The 27,104-nt window shown below is 41.1% G+C and overlaps 1 protein-coding gene and 1 pseudogene across 3 annotated transcripts in view; one reads left to right on the top strand and one right to left on the bottom strand.

The window, feature by feature from the left end:
* The window catches only part of Lonrf3 (LON peptidase N-terminal domain and ring finger 3), a 46,731-nt gene that overhangs the window by 7,783 nt on the left and 11,844 nt on the right, over positions 1-27,104 (bottom strand). Inside the window, exons 4-11 of one of the 3 annotated variants that reach the window (XM_029568922.1) lie at positions 25,469-25,624; positions 23,268-23,514; positions 22,268-22,358; positions 10,545-10,659; positions 7,348-7,469; positions 5,254-5,412; positions 3,535-3,697; positions 2,236-2,385 (exon numbers count right to left, since the gene is read on the bottom strand). In XM_029568922.1, coding sequence (XP_029424782.1) covers positions 2,236-2,385; positions 3,535-3,697; positions 5,254-5,412; positions 7,348-7,469; positions 10,545-10,659; positions 22,268-22,358; positions 23,268-23,514; positions 25,469-25,624 — 1,203 coding nt within the window. The remainder of the gene's footprint in view (positions 1-2,235; positions 2,386-3,534; positions 3,698-5,253; positions 5,413-7,347; positions 7,470-10,544; positions 10,660-22,267; positions 22,359-23,267; positions 23,515-25,468; positions 25,625-27,104) is intronic. The other 2 variants (XM_008843946.3, XM_029568919.1) reach the window with 2 other exon arrangements.
* On the top strand, positions 12,985-13,645 carry LOC103742827 (annotated as a pseudogene).

Here is a 27,104-nt window from a genome sequence, read left to right as displayed (position 1 = left end):
TGATAGTCATGTATATAGAGATTAGAAATGCATGTAAAAACGTCTCAATGTCAATTGCCTTGGAATGAATTCTTCTGTATGAAAAAAAAACAAGTATCTTCTTGAAGTCCCTCAAATTAAGGTAAAGAATAAGAACAAATCATTCTGAAAGAATGCAAAGGAAAATAGATTTAGATATTTAAGTGACAATTGAATTTATTCTCATAATTGTTTTAATAGCTTTTGTATAATCTTCATCACTATTATGAGATATAAAATGTATTTATCAAATCTGTAACCATTATGCCAAAAAATCTGAATTACTGTAACATTTTGTATATTGTTAAAACTATAACTTTAATTGTAAAAAAAAATTTAAAAATAAAAAAATATATATTTCTAAATTAACTTTCAAAGAATACAAATTTTTAAGTAAAATAGCTTTAAAATTAAAAAAAAGTTGGTTTTCAACTTGTAGAGAACCACATTCTGCTCAAACTCCTTACACATGAGGTTATTTGGCTTCAAATCGCTTCATGTCATTTCTCCCCAAATGTCCCTACCTTCTTTGCTTCTCTGTGTCTCTAGCTCCATCTGGATTGTCTTTTGTCCCTCACTATAGTATGCAATGTGCTCTCCCCTCCTACAATCAGCTTTGGATATCGCACTGATACTCTGAACTTCCTTTCTCAGGACTACGAACTGATACGTAAGCTAATGTTAAAACTTGTGGCAGTTTCTAAGAACTCTCCTATGTAGGTAGAGCATTCTTATTGGTGGAACTGCTTGGGACTGCAGCATTAGATGCAGCAAATAGGATGGGTTTTTGCTGGTACTGCTACCACCAAAGCAACATGATAACAAAGCTAAGAAGAAAGGAAATGATTTGGGCTTGCTATGTCATTAAGCCCTTATGAATCACACTGAAGCAGCCGGGAGATGTGGTTAGCATTGCTGATCTCTATCTTTTGCCTAACTGGGAGAGAATGTTCCAGCAGGTGAAAGGGAATATTAAGCTTGAACATGACCTTGTTCAGAATTATACTGTAGTCTTGAGTCATCGTGGCCCAGAGCCAGGCCCTGGGGCACCAGGAAGTACTTTCTGGCCTTTCTTTAAAACTCATGCCTTTGTATGGAGGGAAAGGAGCTGCTCTGTGGTCTGGAGAAAGCAAGACACTTCAGCCCATTAGGAAATAGACATGTGTTTTGGAGTCTCCCAATGTAAGACAAGGAGGGAATCTTAGAGCCTTCCTAATGAACCACTCTGATTTTAGAAAAAGTAGAGAAAGGGTAAATTATTTACTCAAGGTTACATTGTTAGAAAGATAAGCAGGACAGTCTTCTGGCAGAAAAGCCAGAGTATACATATTCCAATTTTTCTATTATGAGAGAATTAAGAATTAGCATAAGTTAAAAAAATTAAAGAAGTTACAGGAGTGAGCACATGAGAGAGCCAGCTCAGATTATGGGGAAAGGAGGCATTAAGAGAATATCTGCTTAGTATCTCTCCAGCCTTGCTCTAGGAAGGAAGTGTTCCCCAAACCGGAATTCTGCCCAACATTCCCAGATTTAAACCAGGTAAACAAAGCTTGGTGAATCTGAACTCTTTCCACTTTCCTAGAGCACTTCAGAGCTGCAGCTTAAGTGCACAAAGAAACCAAATCTGTTTCCAAGGGAAAAGACCACTCTAGTAGAGTCTAATGAACTATTTCCTCAGGGTCAGCTTTTATAGGAGCTGTTCATGCGAGATGAAGAATGGCAAGGGTCTAGATTTGCAGGGCTAAGTGTAGATGGGCCTGAATATGAAATGGAATACTGTAGGGTAGATAATCCTACCTCCTTGCTTATACAGCAATGGAGGATGGCATTGCTGGAAGTGGTAGCCTTTGGTTTGAACTCTCTTACACCCTGGCTGCTGCATGATTCCTATCACTCTGACATCATCATAGTGTGACTCTGGACTCCCATCAAATGTTCTTTTGTCAGGGGTATCTGGGTTCCTTTTCTTTCACCTCACTTATCTGTCATTATCTGTCTTAGATCCAAGTTCCTACACTTTATCTTAGTTACCTCAATTCTGACTTGCGATCCTTTTGGTCATAGCCATGATACTCACAACTCAGCTAAGCAATACCATATTGGATTTGTCTTCTCTGCACTTAACCTGCTTGGTGGCAACCACACACCCATCTAATCACAAACACAGGGCACTCCAATATGGTAGGGCAATCTGTTTTAAGAAGGTGTTTTATATACCTGGGGATCCACATCTTTCTCCGGCATTGGACCAAAATGATTGAGTATCCGATTTTTCAGAGAAGATTTGAGTGAATGAAACCACGATGAGGCTTGCTCATAGACACAGTTATGTAATCCCACGAGTTCAGCACAATCGTCTCCCTGAACCTGAAAAATTTAAATGGAAGTGAAATACTCTGTACCTTCTCTATCTCTGTCGAAGTTGTTTTTGTCACCCGACGCTCTTGAGCATCCATCCTGCCTTCCCTTCACCTATCAGTGCAAGATACGGAACACTCAGCAGTTAGGAGCTGAGCTGTGTGCAAATATGTCAGAGAAGGCAGGAGGAAAAGTGTTCAGCTGACGAGGGTGACTGAAACAGCAAGACATACGGAAAGGTAATCTTGAGTTGGGTTGCTTACACCTCTGCCTTTTTCATTTTTACATTGATTTTCTTTCTACTGCTCACTGGGAAGACAGACATAGGTGCCTCAGTATGTCTTCAAAGTAAAATATATTTATTCATTGGTCATGTATTAATCTACTACACAGTTAATATGAATGAACATGGGATTATTGACCTCTTCATCTACCTATTAGCTCAGGATGCTAAGGAGTAACTGGACATGTGAGTTTTTTGCTTTAGGGGATGGTAGGCGACTGATTTAGGAAGAGTCTTCTTGGCCAAGTTGCACATTTTAAAATGCAAATGTATGGGGCTGGAGAGATGGCTCAGTGGTTAAGAACACTGACTGTTCTTGCAGAAGACCCAGGTTCGAATCCCAGCACCCACATGGCAGCTAACAACTGCCCGTAACTCCAGTTCCAGGGGATCTGACAGCTTCTTCTGTCCTCCATGGGCATTGCACAACATGGGTGCACCTACCTACATGCAGGTAATATATGCATATACATAAAATAAAAATAATAAATAAAATATTTTTAAATGCAAATGTCTATATGAATCTACAATAATCCCAAAACAAATGAGTTGGAAACTATGCATAGATCAATTAGACCCCACTCCAGATAGAGCCTCTGTTGTCACCAGCAGGGACCAAACTCAGTTGAATATCCCAGAGGCTTAGTCTCGACAATCATTTCTTATGTGCAACTCAGCAGCTCAGCAGGGAGAGTGAGGACTTTGAATGTTCTCACTGACATTTCACATTGGACAGCAGTCCAGGAGCATTTGATGTTGCTGCAGCAATTTGGTTAGAAATCCAAAAGGCCTCAAGACAATTCTGAGTAATCATTTTGCAATCATCTTTAGCTACAGTGATGACTCAGCTTTGGGTTTCTTGGCACAAGCCTTACCTTTTGATCTTCAATATATTCAATGTCTGCTGTATTGTAGCCATCTCGTTGGCCCTGATGGAGCACCCTGAAGCGTCTCCTGCCTATGCTGTCAACCACCGAGCGGCCATCGGCAAAGAATTGGACATTTCTGATTTCTAGGAGGCAGCCATATTCTGCAAACCTATTTATTAAGAATGAAGTTAAGAAAGTGGATCCTTGATAAGGTCTATTTTTCCTGAACTGGACCCCAGCCGTTTCTGATACCCTGTTCTGTTTGTTAGAGGAATTCAACTTGTTCACTTGTACCTTGGTCTACAGCTGCAACTATACAGCAGGTAATATCTATGCAAAAAAATTGAACATAATAATATATATGCTACCATTTGCTGAGCATATATCATATACCAGCCATAGTTTGAATGTTTGTTTCCCTCAAAGCTCATATTGAAATTTAATTGCCATTGTGGGGTCTTTAAGAAGTGATCAAGCCAAGAGGGTTCTGCCCGAATGAATGGATTAATTGCTGCAAGAGTATGTTTCTTATTAAAGGGAAGGTTGGACTCCCTTTCTCTCACTCTCTCTTTGCCCTTTTACAATGTTATAACACAACAATAAAGGCCTTTATCAAGGGCTGAACATGATGGGCACAATAGCAGTCTTAGTTATAAGGAGGACAAGACAGGTGACTCATAAGTTCAAGGCTTCCTGTCTTGGAATATAGCTCAATGGTAGAGCACCTGGCTAGCATGTGCGAGGCCTAGAGTTGAATCCTCAGTACAAAAATGACCATTATAAGATGCTGGCACTTTAATCCCGGATTTCACAGTCTCAATAATTGTAGAAATATATTTCTATTGCTTAAAACTGTGTATGGTGGTTCATACCTCTAATCCTAGCACTCAGGAGGCTGAGGCAGGAGGACTGCCATGAGTTCCAAGTCATCCTGGGTTACAGTATGAGACTATATCTAAAAAACTTTTATTGCTTATAAATAATTTAGTCTACAGTATTCTGTCACATTATTCTAAACGGACTCAGCCAGCCAGAAACTGTGCTTAGTGCTTTATGTGTGTCAATAACTCAAAATTCTCCAAACAAATAAAACCCAATGAGACAGGCATATCATCATGTCCACTTTACTGATAAAGAAACTGGAGACTGAAAGGTTAAAGAACTTGCCTAAAATCAAAGGTGATCCAAGACCAGAGCTCAACCATAAAACCGAACAGTTTGGCTCTAGGGTCTAAACTCCCACGATTTATTTATTTATGTGTTTCTGGGTTTTTTTTAAACACCAGGTCTCTTATATTCCAGGTTATCCTTGAACTCCATATGTAGTAAAGAATGACCTTGAAATTCCGACCCTCTTGCCTCCACCTCTCCAATGCTGTGATTACAGGTATGCACCACTACATCCGGTTTATGTAGTGGTGGGGATCAAACCAAGGTTTCATGAATGGTAAGCACTCTACCAATTGAGCTACATCCTCAGCCCATAAGACAAGTTTTATAATGTGCATCACCTGCTTAACAAAAGGTTACCTCCAGGGTTATCTGAAATAGGGAGCCTCTTCTACAATAAGGTAAGCACCAGAGGGACTGTAATCTTTACAGATGCTCTGGTGTTTGAACCGGCCTACCTCATGATCTTGTTGCCCTCCACCTCTAGAAGCACACCAAAGTAAAACAGAGTTGCTCTCTACTCAACCTCCCTGGACTCCAGGTCTCCTCACTTACCCTTTGACAGGATCTCCAAGGCACATGCCAAACTGTTTCGTGCCTGTCTCAATACATCTCCGAATCATCAGGCGGTAACAAGGCTCAAAGATGTGCAGGGGACAAGGAACAGTGGGATAAGCCATGGTACACACAAAAATAGGTACATTCTTATGTAAGCTGTCAGGAAGAGCAGATGAAATGGATCTCAAATCAACAAGGCAGAAAACAAAAAATTTGGTCAAATGTCATCACGTAGTTCCCTTGGGGGAAAGCAAGGCGTTATCAAATTTTAATGGCTGACAGAAAAAAACTGAAATGCAACTGATGCTGTAGGCTCAGCCAAATTATCAGGTACAGAAGCTTGTCTAAGATCTGAAAGATTAAAACTGGCATTGCACACATTCGAATTTGGTTTGTGTTTTCTCTATTACTTTAAAATTGTGGGTGACAGCTATGCTGTACCCTCCCTTCCATTCTCCATTTTCTTTTCACTTTCTTTCATCTCTTCCTTTCCTCTTTCTTTCCTTCCTTTCTTCCTCTGCTCAAATTGACTAGTTCAGGTACTCTGTTGGCAGTATGAAGAAGGGTACTAATGCTATAACTGTACTTAGCCCTGCAGAGGGGCAGTGGGAAATACTCTGCAAAGTCCTAACATGCATCTCAAACTTACAAAGCCTCTCAGAGAACATTCAGAACAGACCCAGCTAGGAGGAGGAATGATGGAGAGAAAGCCAGCAGTAATATTTCCCAGTGATATTCTAATTCTCCTGTACATCAAAATAATAGGGAACACAACTCCAGATGACTGGGCAAACACACCTCCAGAGATATTGATGTATTAACTCTGGAATTGGGGCACATGGGTCTCCTTTTCAATGGGTACTTTTGAAGATTCAGACATATGGCCCACTGGGGAATCCCCAGCTGGGCCAGCTCTTCCTGGATCTTGGTTCTCTTATTCATCTAGTAAATCCAGTACAGGAACATCTGTATCTAACCCTACCAAGAAATGTAAGTTCATCCGGAAATCTTGAAAGGGTCACATTTGAGGTTCTTTTAAATAGAAAACCCTTCCGTATATTCCAGTATTTAATTCAACCTTATGTGATGGTTGAGAAAAGGACTCAGAAAAGTTAAATGCTAAATAAAGAATTTTTTTAATTAAATTAAAATGTCCTGAATGATTTTAATATGTCAAGAAACAAAGATTTCTAGTTTCTGAAGAAAAAAATCATTGAAAATGAGAGGCACATGCAGAACAACAGGAGACAGAGTTTAGAAATGTTCTCTATGGGGTGAGCATACAAGCAGAAGAGATTTTTGCCCTCAGGAAGCAGCTCACCCTCAGAATGCTGTGAGGATTCTTCTGGGGAGCAGGAATGTGCAGGCAGCAGAGGGACAGGAATTAGCAATTACTTCCTGCTTCTTCTGTGAAATGAACAACAGGCAGAGCCCTTGGAGATCCAATTATGTTGTCATCCCAACCCTTCACCTCTCACACTGTGTGTGGCAGAGAAAGCATGTAGCAAGTACAGGTGGTATTGCCATGTATTGAGTGCTTATTGAACCAACTCATTTGGGCCTTCAGAAAAAGTTCATAATATAAACGTTATCATCTCCATGTTACTGGTGGAGAAACTGAGTCCTAGAAAGGGTAAATAACCTGCCTAGAGCCATGAAGCCTACTAACTTGGTGACAAAACTGGGTCTTCACCCCAGATACGGCTAATGCCAATGCTTTTAACCTCCTAGCATCTGCTTATCAATCTGAAGTCTGTCTTCTGAGTGTTTCATGAGGTTCCCTGATTAAGCTACTTCAATTTACTCCTGCCACTGACACACCATTATTACTGCAGAGATGCATCAGATGATCCCGTGGTTTGGCTTATGCTTCTTCAGAGGCATGCTGGAGAATATTTAACAACTGCTTTTCAGTGGGATGGGAGAGGGCAGTTTGTAATGTTTGCTGACTTTCATGGTGTAAATAATCTTATCATGGCCATTTCAAATTATCAGTATGGTATCACTGAACTGAGCTAGGAAAAATGTATACATTCAGCTTCCATGAGCTGATATGCATGAAACAGAAAATAGAAACACATATAGACATACTTAGAAAGCTCTTCCATTTCTTCTTCATGAAGCCGCCTTCGTTCCTTGAGTTCTTCTGGCAGGAATTTAGCTATCATCTCCTCCATTATTACATTTTTGCTATATTTTCTTGATGGCAAGCACTATCAGAGAAATAAGCTAATGAGATACTATACAGTCCAGAGAAAACACTGAGGACTTCTGATGTAGCCCATATCGTAGTCAAACCACTCATGTATTGTAGTAATTTGGACCCACAATTTGGGAGCCAGTAGTTCACAATACAATACATATCCTCTGGATATTAAAGTGTCTATTTTGTCAAGAAAAGCATATGCAATTGATTACCTTTACAATTAAAAATGATTTTTAAGGCCAGGCGTGGTCGCGAACGCCTTTAATCCCAGCACTCGGGAAGCAGAGGCAGGCAGATCTTTGTGAGTTTGAGACCAGCCTGGTCTACATAGTGAGTTCCAGGACAGCTGGGGCTACAGGGAGACCCTGTCTTAAAAAGACAAAAATAATGATTTTTAAAAAAGGACAAATTGCATTTAAACTTTTAAAAGAGCTCACAGATAACGTAAATTTTGAATTTCAGATCATGTTCATATCTGAACTAAAGAGGAAAATTCACTTCCTTTTCACTTTTCTTTTTTGTTTTTTGTCTTTTTTGAAACAGGGCTTCCCTGTAGCTCCAGCTGTCCTTGAACTCACTGGGTAGCTCACAGATATCCTCCCGCCTCTGTCTCCTGAGTGCTGGGATTAAAAGATGTGTGCCACCAAGCTAGCCCCTTTCACTTTTCTTACCTTGTGTTTCTAAGCTTTAACTGGAATGTTCTAAAACTCAGTAGTCAAAGGGTTAAGGGAAAGCCATTCAGATGGCTCAAGGGGTAAAGGCACTTGCTGCCAAGCCTGATGACCTGAGTTCAATCCCTGGGACCTATGCGGTGGAAAGAAATCACAAATTCTTGAACTTTGTCCTGACTTCCACTCATGAGATATGAAACATGTGCACCCACATAGATACACATAAAATAAAAAATAAATATTAAATCTTGTTTAAAGTTTTAGGAACCAAAAAGCAATGTTCATGGATCCTTTCCTGCCCTGCCCTACATCCACCCCAGCTTAATGTCTGGTTCCTGAATATTGCCAAATCTATATGCCTTCTTTTACCTTTAGTTAAAATAACACACAAACACACACACACACCACACACACACACACACACACACACACACACACACACACACACTAGCTGCCAAGTTCAGGTAACTATCCAGTTGCCTTTTTACTATATCATCTAGCTATCACTGAAATTACAAGCCATAATTTTAGGACCAGACTTGGACCAATTTTCTCCTCCCAAATACCCCTATAACATGCACATCTAGGGATCTGTAAGTAGTGGGTATTTAATAACATGATCCAAAACATGGAACATTAAAATATCTAAAGAGAATTGTTCACTGTGGGACCCAGCAATTTTGTGTCTTCCCCAATCCTGAGTGTCTCTGTTCTACAATGAACATGATTGGAATACATACCACTTTGCAGAATGGTATAAGGGTAGCCCTGTGTGAATAACAGGTAGATGAGAATATCTTTTAGTCCTTGAGTCCGAGACCCCACAGCATCTGCCTCCTGGATGCCTTATCATCCGCTGCTGTTCCCTGACAACAGGAGAACAGACTACATTGCCCAGTCCCAGTCTGGGGGAAAGCAGTGACTCAAGAGGTAGTCAATCCAAGAAGGAAGTGATCCCTCTGCTGAGGCTAAACAAAACTCCAGGAAGGAGGACTCCTAAAATGGTAACAGTGGATTTCTCTAGATGCTGAGCATATGGTAGACTTTTCCTTCTGTTGATCTGAACTTTGTAATGTTAACACAGCATGAATGTATAAAGCAGAAGTACCATGGGATTCTTATCTGTAAAGAGGGAGATCCCAAGTCTTTATCTAGGGAAAACTATGATTTTGACACTTTCCCAAACTCAATACATACCCTCAAGGCTACCCTGGATGATGGGTTCACTCCATCCCCTTAGTGTAAATGTTAGTTAAGGAAAGCTCAACATGTGATTTCTCTGGACCTACAGTAATCTAGAAATAGTCCTTTTTTTCTGAGATAAAGTCTCACTATTTATTTACCTCAGCTGGGCATTGAATGCATAATGCTCCTGCCTCAGCTTTCAAATTCTGGGATTATGGAATTCATTACCATGCCTGGCTCTATTATTATTAGTGGTGGTGGTGGTGGTAGTGTTTAAGACAGGGTCTCCCTGTTGTCCCCTGACCTAGATCTCTCTCTATGTAGATCAGGCTGGTCTCATACTCACAGAGATCCACCTGCCTCTGCCTCCTGAGTGCTAGGATTAAAGGCATGTACCATCACACCTGGAATTTTTTTCCTGGCAATACTGGGGACTGGACCTAGGGCCTCGTGAATTATAGGCAAGCCCTCTACCACTGAGCTACAGTCTCAGTAACATGCCTAGCTATAGACATAACATTGCATCTACAACCTCTCCTCAGGAATGATAATGGTAAAAGAACATTAATACTGGTTCTAAGGTGAGACCCACAAGTCTCTGAAGGAGGGAAAGCAAGACAGATTCTTAGGTCTTTTGCTATAGGAAACTTCATAAAGTCCACTTGAAAATAAGGATATAAGCTTGTGTGGCTAATTTTAGGGAATCTGGAATCCCAGAGCTGTACAAGTAGCCAAGTATCTGTTAATAAGTATAGTGGTTCCTGAGATTTGTACAAAGACGACACTGAAGATATTTGAGGGTTATTTTTAGGGGCAGCAGGGGCTTCTGGCAGCTGGCCTCTTTGAAGCATATAAACAACATCATTGATTAGCAGAAATGAGAGTTGTATAGTTCAAAGTTAGAAGAAACAAAACTCCACCCAAGATTATAGTTTATGAAGTGCCACATTGGGATCAGAACCAAAATCCATGCTTGTCATCTAGTTCATATTTTTGCTTCCAACACAAATTAATTTCATCACTGACAGTTACTGAAAAGCTACATGTTGCCTCATTTTCCCAAAGGACTTTGTGGAGAGGGGAAGGGTGGCTAGAAGACAGCAGAAATAAACAGATGATACTGGGGTATATTTTAGTCAAGTACAGTATAGTAGCTTAAGATCCAGTTGAATACTGTGTTAATACAAAATAAGCTAAACTCAACTGAAAGAGAAATGGTGTTTTACCTGTGAAAGACCATCTTTGCACAGTGGACACTTTGCATTATGATCTAGGCATCTCTCAAGACATTTCAAGCAAAATGTGTGCCCACAAGGTGTTGTGACTGGCTCATAGAATAATCTGAAATTTAGGAAACAAAATAGAAGAAAATTGTAATAAGACCAAAAATAAAAGGCAGGGGCACTTATGGTTAAGTTCCATAGAACTATTTGTAAAACCTGTGGTATAGTATTCTTTTTGTTTTTATCACTGGTACTGTTATACTTCTAGAAAGCGTTTTCTTTTCATTTCTGAGCCATATACGGAACAATGCATTCATTAATGTTTAGGACGTAGCTAAATCATTTTGCAACATTAGTTCTAATCTTTCCCTGTTTGGTCCAAGACAAATTCAGATTAGTGCTCAGAGTGTCTTAACAGATTCCATTATAAAATATTTAGTCAACATGTTCATCTGAGTATACTGTAAGCACACAGACACACAGACACACACAGATACACAGACAGACACACACAGACACACACAGACACATACAGACACACACACACACACACATACACACACACACACACACACACACTGTACATCATAGTACCACGGAGAAAACTTGATTTGTTTGCTAACTTGAATCTTTTCTTCATTTAAGTAACATTTACTGCCTGAAGGCTTCTGCAACCCTAACAAATATCTATTTGCCTTTTGTGTGGATAGATAATTTTCCTAGAGGTAATAAATAATATTGTTAATGCAGTTACTGCTACCAATACATATATAAAGTATGTGGATATATCTATCTATCTACTCACACATATAAATATGTTCACATATGACTTACTTTAATTAGGTCCTATTTCAATTGCTTTGGGAAAGGAGGGTGTTTTCAAAGCAATCTGGAGACCCTTTATTAAAGATGGTTTGCACCTTCAGAGATTCATGGATTTACTTTGTGTAAAGACAACTTCACCTCTTAGAGGCAGATGATGATGACTATTAAGAAGTGGGGCTCACATCTGTCAAGATGATGAACCCAGAAAAAAGGAAGACAAACCTGGTCAGCTTATTCTGACCTCCCTAGAGTGTTCACTTGAGAGGAAGAGGCTACCAGCTGAACAGCGCCCTCCTGTGGCCAGGAGGTGCACCATGAGCTTGGATTGCACTGCCAGGCTGAGCGCAAAAATCAAAATGCCAGCACAGAAAAGTCCTTGAGAAGAAACTGAATCCACCAACTAGGATGAAACTGAAGGTCTGAAGGGAGTGAAGTCACTTGTCTAAGTGTTTACAGTCAATTGTTAAGAAATGAACATCTCTCCACTTTCTACTTCCAGTCATGTGTCATTTCTATTAGACAATGATTCTCATGCAATGTTGCACATCAGACTCACCAGGGAAGCCTTTTCTTCAAACAGTGCTTTTTTATTGATGAATTATAGACATACAATCAACTGAACAGACTCAAAGTGCACCTTCTGGTAGGTTTTTCTATGTATCTATACTTATAAAACTATCACCACAATCTAGATAAGAGCATAACTATCACTCTCAAATGGTTCCTCCTGCCCCTACTAGAAACACCAGGCCCTAAAATCTGGGGAGCTTTTAAAAACTTCAGAAGAACAGGACTGGATCTGCAGAGATCCAGATCAAGTAGGACTAGGAGTCAGACCAGAAGTTTTTTAAAGGCCCTTGGAATTTTTAAGACCCTCCCTCAGACAGTTTTAATGTGAGATCAAGGTTAAGAATCACTTAATTACAAATCCTTACTAGTCTGTACATAGGCCATTCTCTTCATTGGTCTTCAAGCACAATTATCAAAAGTCACCGTGGAACTTTAAAAACATGTACATATTGGGGCTGGAGAGATGTTTCAGCGGTTAAGAGCACATACTGCTCTTCCAAAGGACCTGAGTTCAGTTCCCAGCAACCACACTAGGTGGCTCAAACTGCCTGGAACTCCAATTCCTGAGTGATCCCATACTTCTGGCCTCCCCAGGCACCTGCACTCATGTATACACACACACACACACACACACACACAACACACACACACACACACACACACACACACACACACACATACACACACTCCACACACACAGACACACACTCACAAACACACAATTTTAAAAAAAAAACATGCATATAGTAAACCTCCACTAGCTACAGTTCCATATTTAGCAAGTCACGTGTAGAAGTAGGAATTTGATATTTTGAACAAGTACATGAAAGTCTGAAGTAATAGAAAGACCTTTCATATATTGACTTTTTACTTTAAAAAAATTGTTACAATTCTGTTGAAAAAGTGGTTGATATATCTAGCAGAATTAATAAGCTTCAATAATTAAATTGGTCATAATGGAAAGATAATTACAAAGACTTTATTATGATAGAGGGCCTAACAAGTATAGTAGACAAGAAGATAAAAGTATGAGAATTAGAAAGGGAAAAAGACAAAACTACTGTCGTTATTCACCAATGGAATGATGATAAATGATGAATTTATAAAATGTGGCATTTACTATGCAGTGCCACGCTATTGACTATGCCTTAATTAAGAAACAGCCTGGACATGGCACGCGGCCTGCCAACATGGCAATGTGCATCGTGGTGATCGCCAAGGAGAACTACCCTCTGTACATCCGCAGCACCCCCACAGAATATACGCTCAAGTTCTACTACATGGTGCACACATCCCTGGATGTGGTGGATGAGATCTCTGCCATGGGAAAGGCACTGGTGTACCAGAGGGAGCTCTACCTGGGCTTGTTCTACCCGACTGAGGACTACAAGGTATATGGCTACATGACCAGCTCCAAGGTGAAGTTTGTCATGGTGGTGGATTCCTCCAACACAGCTCTGTAAGACAATGAGATTCACAGTATATTCCAGAAGCTGCATAACTCCTATACAGATGTGATGTGCAACCCGTTCTACAACCCTGGAGACCGAATCCAGTCAAGGGCCTTTGATAACACGGTGACGTTGATGATGATCCAGGTCTGCTGAGTTGGGGCTCTGCTCCAGTCATCTGGAAGAGAAGTGTGTGTGCAATCCTACTTGGAGATGACTATTTATTCCCCTTCCTCTCCCTATGGGCCTTGTGCTCTGTACCTCTCCATTAAAGGCTCCTGAGATGAGATCTACTTTGTCCTTCTGTGTCATCAGAAGGCTCAGCTGAAGACCTGGTAAGGACCATATGCAGCAGAAAGAATGTTCCCAGTAGATTTGATGGGCCTGGTGTAGGGGGCCCAGAGACTGTGGAGTTGGGTAGGAGCTGTGACCACAACCAGGCTATATAGGGGAGGGCACTGAGTACAGCAGGTGGGTGTTCCAGAGTGATAAAGGTTGGGAGGAACCTAGGGCCAGCCTGGGGATAAAAGTGATCCAAGGCAAAGGGCTATACACCTTCCTCCCTGGACAAGGGCCCTCAGCATTTTGAACCCACCATCCACCACCTGTGCACATTGCTGGCCTCAGGAGCTGGTGAAATCTGGAAAGCCTTGTTGGACCCCAGCGTTGGATCAGCTGCTGCTTCCCAAGTGCAAAATAAGAAACTCCAGGAACTTTTCCTGTCTGTCAGTGTGCATGGAGGTCAGAAGGGTTCCTGATGCTGCTCCCACATCATGCATCCCCGAGGACAAGCCAGGCTTTCTTCAGATAATGGTCCTGTGACTGCATGAAGGTGGTGGCTGTGGCTGGCTTCCCTGTGCTGCTGAACCATATGGCTAAATGGTTGATGTCCTAGGAGGTGGCAAAGGCCTATAGAATCTGTCTCTGGCCTCAGTCCCCTTCAGACTTTGCTGCTCTATGCTGTCTTCCCTGAGCCACTAGCCATGGATCCCCCCTCCTCTGCAGAGTGTCTCACCTTGGCGCCGGGCTATGAACTGTCCACATGGGTTGGCTCCAGTAGGATAGGAGACAGCCAGTCTCTGCATATCAGCACTTCTCTCCACTGAGCAGTGTCATTAAGAAATACTGTAAGAGACCAGGCCTCCAACCCCAGATGATTGGCAGATTTAGCCGAGAAGTTCAGCAAGCAGCTGACTGACCTAGATGGAGCCCAGGCACATTTGGGTTAAAGGCTTTAGCAGGAGGTTGGGTTTGGCAAAAAGAAGGAAGTGAGGTGGAATCTTGGGATCTTGAGTTTTCAAGGAAGACCACCTTGCCTGAGCGCTGGGTGCCATGGCTACTGTACCTTGTCCCCAGTACCCCTCTCCCTTTCTTTCTGATAGTCCCACATTTACTGGGGACAGTTGGCTAAGTACCATTTGTTCCTCCTCCTCTGCATACCAGGGTAGGTAGTTAAGACATGTGAGAAACCTGCAGGAAAGATCCTTTAAAAGTGGATTCAGCTGACAATAGAGTACCCAGGACCTTTTGCCTTCTTGTTTGGAAGTTGGATGTGACAGTTGGAGCTCAAACAGCCCTCTTGAGCGCTTGAAGGTAAGATATACACTAGGAGCAGAAAAGAAGGCACCTGAGTCTGGGCTGGTGAGCCGGCCCTGGAGTACCAAGTTCAGCCTTTCATGCCTGAGGCAATAAAGTACCCTTTTCTTGTTTCAGCAAAAAATAAAAAATAAAAATAAATAAAAAATAAAAAACAGTCTGACACTTAGCATTCATTTTAAGACCAAGAGTGGACTCAAACTGCTGAGAACTTGTCGCTTCAGAATTCTCTTGGAGCTGTGCTCTTTGTTTAATTGAACATTTTTATCCAGCATGAAATGGACAAGTAAAAGTTGAACCCTTATTAGAGAATGTTACCCTTTCTGATCCCTAGACTTGGACCAACATTCATACACAATCATAAACCGATGCTACCGATTTCGCTCTGTTTGCAGTAAGTGCTGTTCGCAGCACTTGATATGTCAACAAACACACATATATTCATACATTATTTTAAGTTGAGGACAGGGAAGGGTCAGGATGGATTAAGGCCATATGACCATGTCACAAGAGAAGCACAAGGGTTTGTGAGCTTGTCTACATTATAAACAGTTAAGATAAGATTAACTTTTTGGTTGTAAGATTAGGTAAAAATCATTTGTCCAGAGAATGTCCATATTGTAAGTCATTCCTATAATAAAACATAATGAATGACTGTTGCAATTAAGAGTTAAAAGAATTAGTGAGATTGCTAGCTAAACATTAATACATACAGTTGTAGTACTATATACTAGCAATAACTGTAAAATACATTTTAAAAAGATGATATTTGCAACTGCTTTGAAAAATCAAGTGCCCAGGAATGAATCTATCAGAAAAGACTATGAACAGTGAGTCCAGATACATCCTAATGAGTTATTTCATTTATTGGTGTGTTTGGGGGAACTTTGCAAGTTGATTTCTAAATGCAATAAGGATATACAAAGGGCTAAAACCCAAGACACACCTGAAGAACAAGGATGTAGGAGGCTTGCTCAACCAAACATCAGAACTTATTCTAAAACCAGGGTGATTAAAAAAAGTGTGTGCTAGCATAAGAACAGATAGACTCATGGAACAGAATAGAAAGCCCAGGAATAGACCCAGACATGGATTTTTTACTTATGACAAATATATCACTTTGAAATAGGAGGCCAGGGGAGGAAATTTTTGGTCTTTTTGAGACAGGGTTTCCCAGTAGCCCCAGCTGGCCTGGAACTTACTATGTAGACCAGGCTGGCCTGAATCTCTCAGAAATCAGTCTGCCTCTACCTCTGCCTCTGCCTCTGGTGTGTTGTGTGGGATTAAAGGTATGTGCCACCATGCCTGGTGCAGGGGAGGATATTTAATGCATAAATAGCATTCTCTATAAATGCTCCATTGGCTATATATACAGGGAAATGAAGGTGGATCATCTTTTATATAATACACAAAAATCAATTTGATGTGGTCTGGAAAAATTAACATGAAATAGAATATTTTTAGGATATAGAGATAAAAATAAAAAATCATGCAAAAAACAAAGCATTAATGAAAAGATTGATAATTTTGGCTGTGGTAAGATTATGAATTTTTAAGCTAGTCTAAATTGTCAGTATAAAAGAAAACAGACAAACTACATAGTAGGAAAGAGTGCTTGCAACACACTTGTATCTAAACCATACCTAGAGCTCCCACTGCAAGTAAGAAAAAGACAGAACCTAATAGAAAAATGGGCAAACACTGGTGCAAGCAAAAACAGTGGTCATCCAAAATATCTCCAAACTAGGACCAATGTAAGTATCCACCTATAACAGAAAAAATAAAATGTGGCACAGTCATATAATGGGATGCTATGCACTAACAAAAATGAACTTCACCTACATGTTAACACTGAGTGAAAGAAATCAGATTGATGGAATACGTTATAATTCAATTTGCATAAGTTTTAAATCTTAGGCCAAGCTGGATGACATCATTTAGAAATGCATGCATGGGTGGTAAAAGTATAAAGAGAAACAAGACAGAATTCAAGATAGTGGTTTGGGGGTAGTAGGTATGTGTGGTCCTGATTGGGAAGAGGCATATAGACCATTTCTAGGGTCCTGATGATGTCTTATTTCTTAAACTGAGTGACTACATGAGCATCCACTTTACAATATTTTTGAGAAAACATGTATATTTGATGTACTTTGCATGTTTTACAATTCAAAATGTGTTTCTGAAGTGTGATTTGGGGGAGCTGATTCAGGAATCACTAAGGTGATCAAGCCAGTAGAACTGCCAAACTAGAATATTTATTTCCGCAGTAACTTGAATTCTGTGCATCTGAATACTTTATGGTGCGTGCATGCGTGTGTGTGTGTGTGTGTGTGTGTGTGTGTGTTTCTGAGAATAAAACCCAAGGCCTTGAACATGCTAAGAAAGTGTTCTACCACTGAGTTATGTTTCCAAGTCTTGGTTGTTTATTTGTGAAGACAAGTTCTTGCTATGTAGGCCAGGCTGCCCTCAAACTCCTGGGAACCCTCTTGCCTCAGTTTCTGAAGTGCTCTGATTAGAAGTATGTACTACCACACCCTAATCCTAGTCCTGGGTTGTTTTTTGTTTGTTTGTTTTAATTTTTATATTTTATTTATTATTTTTATTTTATGTATATGAGTGTGTTGCCTGAATGTATGTAAGTGCAACCATGTCATAAAATGCCTGCAGAGGTCAGAAGAGGGCATTGGATTCCCTGGAACTGGAGTTATAGATTGCTGATTGCCACCATGTGGGTGCCAAGAATCGAAACTGGGTCCTCTACAAGAGCAGTCAGTGCTCTTTAACAACTGAGCCATCTCTGTACCCCTGGTTTGTTTGTTTATTTGTTTGTGTTTGTTTTTAAGGCATGTTCTCACTTTGTAGTTCAAGCTGGCCTGGAACTCCTAATCCTTCTGCCTCAGAATTTTAAGTACTGCTATTACAGTCCTGTGTTACCACACTCAGCATATGTGAATAGTTTACATATTATTGGATTATGAATATGGTGGTGATTTATGAATTTGTATCTAATACTAATATAGAATATTGTTTTTCCTGAGAACTTCACATTTGGACCTATTGTTCTTTTAAGAATGTAATCCCTGCAAATTAATAAAGAGCTAGATAGTTAAATTGCAATAAATACTTGTTACTAAGCAGATAAATGAAGCATACAAAGACACAGTGACTTCTTAGCAAGTGTTATGATTAAAATATCCCTCAATGATAAGTAACAAGCATATAGCCACAGATAGTTAAATACTCAATTCCCTTCTTTGCCTAGGGCTACTCTGATACTCTGCACAGGCTGAGTAAAATAGGAACAAATGCAATATATTTATGTTGCTATATTCTGGCTGTGTGCAATACAGTTTTTCATTTAAATTAACTTCGTGTGTGTGTGTGTGTGTGTGTGTGTGTGTGTGTGTGTACCATTATGATTAGCTCCATTTTATTACAGAGGAAATTAAAACTCAAAGAGATTAGATAACTTGCCCAAGATCACATAGCTAGTTAGTAGGCAGATATCTTGGGATGTGAAGTCAAATACAACTCCCCAGCCCCTCTTTCTTCTCCAGTCTATAACACACCTGGACTGTATGTAATCATATATTTTAAACGCATTCCATCCATCCAATCATCCATCCACTCACCCATCCATCTGTATGTAGATGCACAGACGCCCACACACACTTTCCCTCTCTCCCTTCCTCCACTCTCTAAAAAGAGGGACACAGAAAGAGCCTTACCTATAAAGATAGAGATATATACTAGAATTTCTGTCCCTTTGCCATTAAATTAAGATTTTGAAAACACTGCAGGGAGAAATTTGTAAATCAGAGCAGAGCCATCATTTCTCACAAGAAAGTATTTTTACATTGTCAGAGTGATGGAGTAAACAATAGTAAAAAAAATGCTTTCAGTTAGATATCAGCCCAGATAAAATGTTTGGCTTATCTGGAAATAGCTATCTTTTCCCACCAGTTACATCCTTGTATTGTGTTCTTTCGCTATCAAATGAGAGCAAAGAAGGAAAAGGAAGGGTGGAGGGAGAGGGAGAGAAAGAATGAAAAACGAACTGCCTCCTTAATCCTATACCTTGTGACTTAAGGAGCTAAAACTAGGCTATATAAAAAGCTGCTGCTGTTTAAAAAAAAAAAAAAAAAGGTGCTGCTTTCACTTGTCAGCAATGTCACCGGGTCATTAGGTAACCAGTTCAAATATCAGACATTCTCAATTCATATCTCAAAACATCCTTATTACCCCAAAGGTATTGCTCACAGCATCCCAGAGGTGAACCCCAATGTCTAGATTATTCATATTCTTAAGGAGGATTCCAACCTCTAAAGAGTACAGGCCAGAGTTCTAAGGTGTTGGAGTTAGAGGCAATTTTCTTCAGCAGAGCTCTCCCAACTCAGCAAAGGAGACTTGGAGATTGAAAGGTATCTCATCAACATACTCTCCAATTACTGTTCCATTTATGTGATTTTATTTTAAATAGGGTTTCATGTAACTCAGACTGGCCTTGGACTTGCAAAGTACCCAAGGATGATTTTGCACTCCTATATTTCTGCATCTACCTCCCAAGTGCTGAGTTTACAAGTGTGTGCCACCACACTTGGCTTCCATTCACTCTTTCTATTCTTTCACTGTGAAACTTAGAATCAGAGTATATAAATCATGATCTAACCTGTCTCTCCCAGTGCAACACCATAGGCCTAAATTTCATCATAGAAACTTGCACAGGTGGTACAAATGTTTAACTTCATTGTCCAAGAGCTTGAGACTATCCATGCTCTTTTTGTGTGTGTTTTTTGCTTTTTTTAAATGTGTTTTGCATGCATGTATGCAAGTGCACCTGTGCCATGCAGTGCCCACGGAAGACAGAAGAGGGCATCAAGTCCCCTGGAATTGGATGCCACCATGTGGATTCTGGGATTCGAACCCTGATCCTGCAAGAACAGCCGGTGCTCTTAACTAATGAACCACCTGTCCAGCCCCTTGAGACTCTCTGTACGCTTAAACCCTAATATAGTTAATATCCATTGTCATCTTGACAGGATCTAGAATCACCTGAGAGAGAAAAAAAAAAAAACAAGCCTCTAGCACACTAGTAAGAGATTATCTTTAGATTAGGTTAGCCTCTGTGCATGCCTATGAGAGGTTATCTAGACTAGGTTAATTGAGGCAAAAGACCCACCTTAACTCTGGATGGCATCATTGCATGAGTCTAGCTATGACTTAGCAGCCTGTACATAGGAAAAGATGGAATAGGGGGACAGGAGAAAGGACATAATGGCTTTTAAGCTCAAAGGGTAAAAATTTGAAGGAGAGTTCTTACCCTTTGAGTGTTTATTTCTTGGACTAAATTTCTAACTCTTCTACAAAGTCCCTTGTGATGATAGGGATCAAAAAGATAAAAGGGAAAAAAAGCAGAGGAAGGGGAATGAAAGAACTTTAAGCTCAGGAGTTTTAGTGCACAGAGAAAATACAAACAGGATGAGTCTGTATGTTTGATTTTGTGTTGCCTGGATATTGGCAGGAGTGTTAAGGAAAGTCAAGTTGAACAAAGTCCTGTACTTTCTGAGGAAGCTAAATTAAATCTACCCCACACCTCTCACCATGAGCTTAGAGCCACAATGGTGGTGTGATGGTTTCAGGGCCCATTTCTTTGCTTGAAAACAGGTTTCCTCTATCTCATACCCTGGCTTTAGCATGATTCACCTGCTACTCTGTTGTGAGGGGCTGGCTGAAGTGGTGAAAGGAATCTGCTTCTACAGTCTAGCCCACTCCTGTCCACACCACCTAAACACACTCCTGACAGTATGTATGAAGCTTGTCTTGGCTGCTTCTTTGTTCCATCTGCTGAACTGTTATGAGATCTGCCTAAGCTCTTGAACAAATCTTACTACTACAGATTTTTTCAGTATTATTACTGGTATTATTATTCTTACTATTTTGTGGTGCTGAGTACTGAATCCAGAGCCTCATGCTTGGGAGGCAAGTGCTCTACCACTGAGCTATCCATATCCCTCTGAAGAGTCTCTGCTAGCTGGATCTCACTATGTGGTGAACCAAAAGATTCCTTTTGACATCTCTTGAGTCAACCACCTTTGTTCAAATACCTCAGCTCCTTCTTAATGCTTTTGTAGAAAATAGCCACATTTGAGAAGTAATGAAATCTGCATGCTTTTGTCTTAGAAATAGACACACACACATGCACACCATTTTACATATTACTTCAGTGAATTCATATATCTATTTCAATGCTTCCTCAGAAGTCACGGATTTAACAATAAAGAACTCTGATTAGAAAGAAAAAATAAATTAACATTTGTGGAGTACTTATAGTTTGCCAGGCCCTATTCTAGGCATTAAATAGTTTTTCTTAATTAATCTTAATACATGGAGCAGATTGTACTATTCTCTATTTTGTCGAGGAGAAAATAGTGGCAGCAACTGTCACTTGCTGTAGGACAAGGAGTCTGTAAAGTGCAAAGAGCTAGGGTTCAAACCCTGCCTTTAGAGTACCTTTTCTTAACCATGAAGTCACAGCTATGCAATGAAACAAACATTTACATTTTTGAGGTAGCCACACAGACCACAATCACAGCATCTTTTTATTTTGGGGGTGGGGCTGGGGTATGTGAATAATCTGCTCTTCAGTGATCTGAGAGAGTAGAGATGATGTGGTACTAGTTGGAAGAAACTTGCATGACCAAATATCTAGCATGTACTACTAAGTGCTATTCATTCCACAGCATGGAGCACAAGTTAGTTAGGCTTCTATTTGTCTTCCAAAGAAAAGGTTTGTAGCATTGGCATTAACCTTTGAAGCCTTGAGTTCTTGACCTGTAGTTTAGATTCAGGTCCACAAGTTTAAAAACCTGTTGGGACCAAGGAATAACGTAATGTGAACATGAGACAAGCTGATGATATAATCAATGGGGCCACGACCAACTAGAAAGTATATGTCCTGTTTTAAGATAGCCATATTTAACAAAAAAAAATCCAATGAGGGCCAAATAACAGACATGCTCAACTCGCAGCCCATCAGTTTTTGTATTTTGAGAAGTCTGTTCCCTTGCCACTTTCCAGGTCTTCCCAAGTCAGGAGTCAAAGATGTAAGAAAAACAGTTTTTAACCTGAGGACACCAGTTGGCTCAAGTAAAAATGGGATTTCCGTTTTATCAGTGCTAGACTTTTACCAACTTTTAACCAACTCAGTAGTAAATCACTAGCAAAGAGGTCCATACACTAGAGAGGAGGAAATATCACGTTATAAGTGACAGCTACAGCACATACCTCATACACAGTGAACATTCAAGGTCAGATGCATCAAAAGACACAAGTGGGATACTGAGATCTGGTTTGGCCACATGATCACCAGGAAGATCTGTGATTAAAAAGCAGTAAGTTAGGACTGGAGCAACACTAGTTTTATGAATAGTACTTCTGAGACAAAGAAAAGGTGTTTTTCAAATTTTCTGTGTGTGTACATATACATATATTATGTATTGATTCAAAGAAAAGCTACAAAATATAACACTTAAAATTATTATATTCACAAGTAGGTATAGACTATGCTCTATATTCTGTATTTTACACATTTCCAAAATTTAGGTTAATATGATAAAAACAAAATATTACCTCCCATTTTTTCCAAATCCCCCAGAATTTAATTTAGTGGCTGCCTGGGGTATTGACAATGTGGTTCCCTGAAGTAGACTCCTACTGGTTTTCAGCAGCCCCCACAGACAAGGAAGTTTGAATTCAGGAAATCCGGGGGACTTCATTCAAATTCAACAGGTACCTCCCTCAGCATCAGTAGCAGCAGCAGTAGCAACTCTGTGGACTGAGCCAGGTCTTCAAAGCTGGGGTTGAATCTTGGCACTGCCAATCTCTCTTGGAAAGTTATTAAGTTGTAACTGCTGCTTCTCAGAGCACAATTGGGTGAGACCTGACCACACCTCTCCCATCCTACATTCCTGAACAGGGATAAAGGCAGGGAGAGGTTTGGCCTCAATGGAAGTGACACCATGCAAAGGCATGAGCTATCATCACTTGCTACTGTGCTCGACCTGATGCCTTGACTGTCGATGATAATTATCATACAGCATTTTCAGTATAAACGGGCGTCATGTACGATCTCATGGAAACCTCACAGCAACCCTGGGGTTTCGCAGCTGGTAAATGCCACAGGGAGGCCAGAGCCAGAGGAGGCCTCAGATAGAGGGTAATTAGCATATGCTAGTAAGCCCAGTCATCCACATTAAGTTGCTTTCTCCCTGAGTATAATTAGTACCTTCTTTGGAGACTTTATTAAGCACATCTGCGTCGTCTTGGGTTTCAATTTGGCAATGCTTCCTTTTCTTTTCCTGGCATTTTCCTGTCTTGATAGAGGCAGAATCCTCCTTCTTCTCTTCTTCCTGACCTTTCACGTCGTCTTGTTGATCACTCATCTTTACTTGTGCTGAGTTCGTCAAACTGCTGCTGTCTCCCCCGCCTGCTCCTTCCTCCTGATGAGAACAATGTGGAAGCTCTGGATTTTCCTAGATGAAGTAAGAGCCAAATATCAGAATTTACTTAGGATCAATATTGTCCTCCAACAATCTTACTGAGATGGGACAAAGAAAGCAACACAATCTTGCTCTTCACTCCTGATCACTTAGTAGACCACATAGCTCATCAGGGGGAGGGCAATTATAAGGCTTAATACACACTTCAAATCTGCACAGCATCTATGAGAAAGGCATGGCCAGCTTGAGTAGAGTTAGGGAACATCTTTAGGCAAGGACAAATGGCATGTGGGAGGAAAAGCTCCCCTGGGCTATGATGAAGGGGAAATGCAAGGGAAGTACCACCACCACGCTTGTCTCCTATCCAAACCATTTCCCAGTGGTTTGTAAAGAAATCAAGGCATGCAGTGTGGAGACATCCTGTTATTTGATACTTCTCTCACCCTCACTGTCATTCATAGCCATCAGCAAAAGACCTTTGGTTAAGGCATTAGGCCAGCTCTATACAGGCCTGCTGAATCAACTCACACTTCAGAGCTATAGGCTATATTAATCAAACAAACAACAGACAATCTATTCCTTTTACTAGTTATTAAATGAAAAGTCTAAAAAGAAGACAAAACTCATTTGGCAAAATAGTACTTCTCTAGCCTCTTCAAGGATTTTATCCAGCAGAAGGATATTTGAAAATGAACCTAGGGATATCTCCGAATATGTTTATGGAGAGTTCTCCAGAGAACCTTTCTGTAAACTAAATCCATAGTTGACAGCAAAATGTTCACCTTGTTGTTTCTCCTCCAACCCCTACCAAAAATTCTGGTGGACACAAGAAAAAGGGGAGCATGCAGTTGGGAGGAAACAATGAAGTTGGCCAAAAAGGATATGAGGTTTCTGCCTCTATTCTTGATCTTCAGGTGTTTTCAACTATTACATAACGCAACACTACAGCCTTGAATTTCCATGAGTCCATGGCATTGTTCACACAGGAATACAAGGTTTTGCAAAGCAGACTTTGGGTGGAAATCCACTTGCTGTTCCCCAGCTTACTCACACGGGAAAGCCAAGGGTGCTATTTTCTTTCATTTCAGACTGAGCTGTAAGTTGAAGTCCCCACTCCAAGGTTTTTTCAGTATTAGTAGTCTCAGTCATTAATAATGATCACTGGGCACTCTCCAAGTTCAGGAGATATTCCAAGTTCTGCCTTCTAAAAAACAAGCAGGCATCCTTGCATTTTGTTCCTTCTCCAGAGCACGGACAGAAACTGGGAAGATGTGAGCATTCAGGGCATATAAATACCTACAGGTATTTCAGGTTCAAATAGAGAAACTACTCCTCAAAGAGCCCAGGTATTCAGTTGTTAAACTTTGCTTCAAGGGTGGATTTCTGAGCCCCAGCTTTTGCCCACTCACCCTCTGTTAGGAAAGCCAGCACCTGGAACCTATCTCTCCATGTTCTGTTCCCTTAGTGTCAAAGAAAAATCACAAATCATTGTCTTCCTCCTAAGACCCTGAACTCAACACTCTCAAGCCCCTCGCATCTATTTTGCGATAAATATGCCTGAGAAGCCTTACACATACAGTGAAAGAATATGAAATTCCCTCCATTTGATCTCAAATGGAGTTGCCCCTGCAGAAGAATCTCAGCTGATACTCACAGGCCAGCAGCTTGAATAGTCCCCAAAGCTGAAGCCAATAAGCACAGTGCACTTATATGGTTCCAGGGGAAATGGAGTGATCTTTGTACTTGTATCAAATCTATTATTTGGATCAGACCAAGACTAAAAACAAATTTAATAAATAAATAAACAAAAAAACTTTGGGACCATGTTTGAATTTCCTAGTTTTTTAAGCAAAGGGCAAAGCCATTGCTGACTTCATCTTTCTTTTTCCCTCAGGAACCAAAGTAGGAGAGGTAGGGCTCATTTCTTCTTTGCCTACAAAACAGCCAAATGAAGCATCATGGGTGAGCTGGGTGAGTTGAATTTTACCTGTGACAGCTTTGGTAGATTATGGTTGGTGCCTTCAGCAGCCATTGACTCTACGTGTTCCTTTAATCTAGGGTGAGGTGCCAACAGCTTCAGGATACAGGGAGAATGTTCCTGAGAATTCCCCGGGACTGATGGTGAAAAGAAACTAAAGAGAAGCTGTGACATAAAACAGAAGACTTCACTACTCAAGTTTCTACAGGTGCTAGACTAAGGTGAAGGGGGAGGGATGGGGAGCCAGAGAGCATAACTTACAAAGCAAAACTCCAGTGAGGAAGCCTGGAAGCAGAGTGGCCCTAGACACAGTAGGGCAGAGGTTGCTACATCATCTAGGAGAGCTGGGGAGCCAGCTCAGCAATCAAGAGCATGTACTACTCTTGCAGAAGATTGGAATGTGATTTCCAGGACCCACATAAGGTGGCTCACAACCCACTGTAATTCTAGCTCCAGGGGGATAAGATGCCTCTGGCTTCCGTAAGCACTGGCACTCATGTGCACAGACCCTGTGCTGGACAGCTTTAGTGTCAACTTGACACACCTGGGTTGAGGGAGCCTCGATTGGGAAATTTCCTCTATTGGACTGGCCTGTGGCCATGTCTGAAGGGCGTCTTCTTGATGCGTGATGTGGGAGGGCCCAGCCCACTGTGGGTGTTGCCACCCCTGGGCAGGTGGACCTGTGTTGCATAAGAAAGCAGGCTGAGCAGGGGCCAGGGGAGCAAACCAATAAGCAGCATTCCTCCATGGCCTGTGCTCCAGCTCCTGCTTCCAGGTTCCTGCCCTGAGTTCCTACCTTGGGCTCCCTGATGAACTGCGACCTGGAAGATGTAAGCTGAATAAACCCTTTCCTCCCCAAGTTGGTAGTGGTCAGTGTTTTGTCACAGCAATGAAGAAACAAACTAGGACAGAAATTGGTACCGAGAGTGGGGAATTGCTGTGACAGACCTGACCTTGGTGTTTTGGGGAGGACTGTGGAAGTGTTTGGAACTTTGGGCTGGAAAAGCCATTGTATGCTCAAAGTTTGTTGCTGTGGAGCTTGGAACAGTTATGCCGAAAGAGTTGTAGACGATGGCAGGATGGAAGCCTGGCCTATGAAGCTTCAAAGGGAAGCAGAGACTATCAGGGCTATTCATGTAAGATTTTGAATTAAGAATCTGTGGGTTCTGGTCAGCTGGGGTTGAAGAATCAGCTGTGATTAAGAAGAGACCAGAACCTGAAGTAAAACCTTTGCTTTACTGGGACAGTTGATGTTGGTTAGCTGGGGCTGAAAAATCAGCTGTAAGTAACAAGAGACCAGCATCACTGTGGTGAAGTCTTCTGGGAGGTATTTCCTCAGGGTCAGCACACAGAGGGGACCTGCACCTCTATCTCAAGCTGGAAGCAGGACTTGGTAATGTGTAAGAGTTTCCTGCATGGTTCTGGTGTTGAAAACGTGAAGGGGTCACAGAGATCAGCTGAGGCTTGGCACTCTGAGAGGCCAGGAAAGGCCATAGGTGAAAGTGCAGCTTCAGTGCAGTGAAGATCCCAGGATTGAAGGGGTCATGGGGAGAATCTGAGATGTTGCACCCCAAGAGGCAGGAAGATGCCATTGCTGAAGGTGTAGCCTCAGTTTCAGTGGAGACCCCAGCTTTTTGGAGATGCC

Source organism: Nannospalax galili, unplaced genomic scaffold (assembly GCF_000622305.1).
Source record: "Nannospalax galili isolate Female #2095 unplaced genomic scaffold, S.galili_v1.0 scaffold311, whole genome shotgun sequence".
Taxonomy (NCBI): Eukaryota; Metazoa; Chordata; class Mammalia; order Rodentia; family Spalacidae; genus Nannospalax; species Nannospalax galili.
Note: the sequence above shows the minus strand (reverse complement) of the source record. Positions and strands in the feature narration are given on the sequence as shown.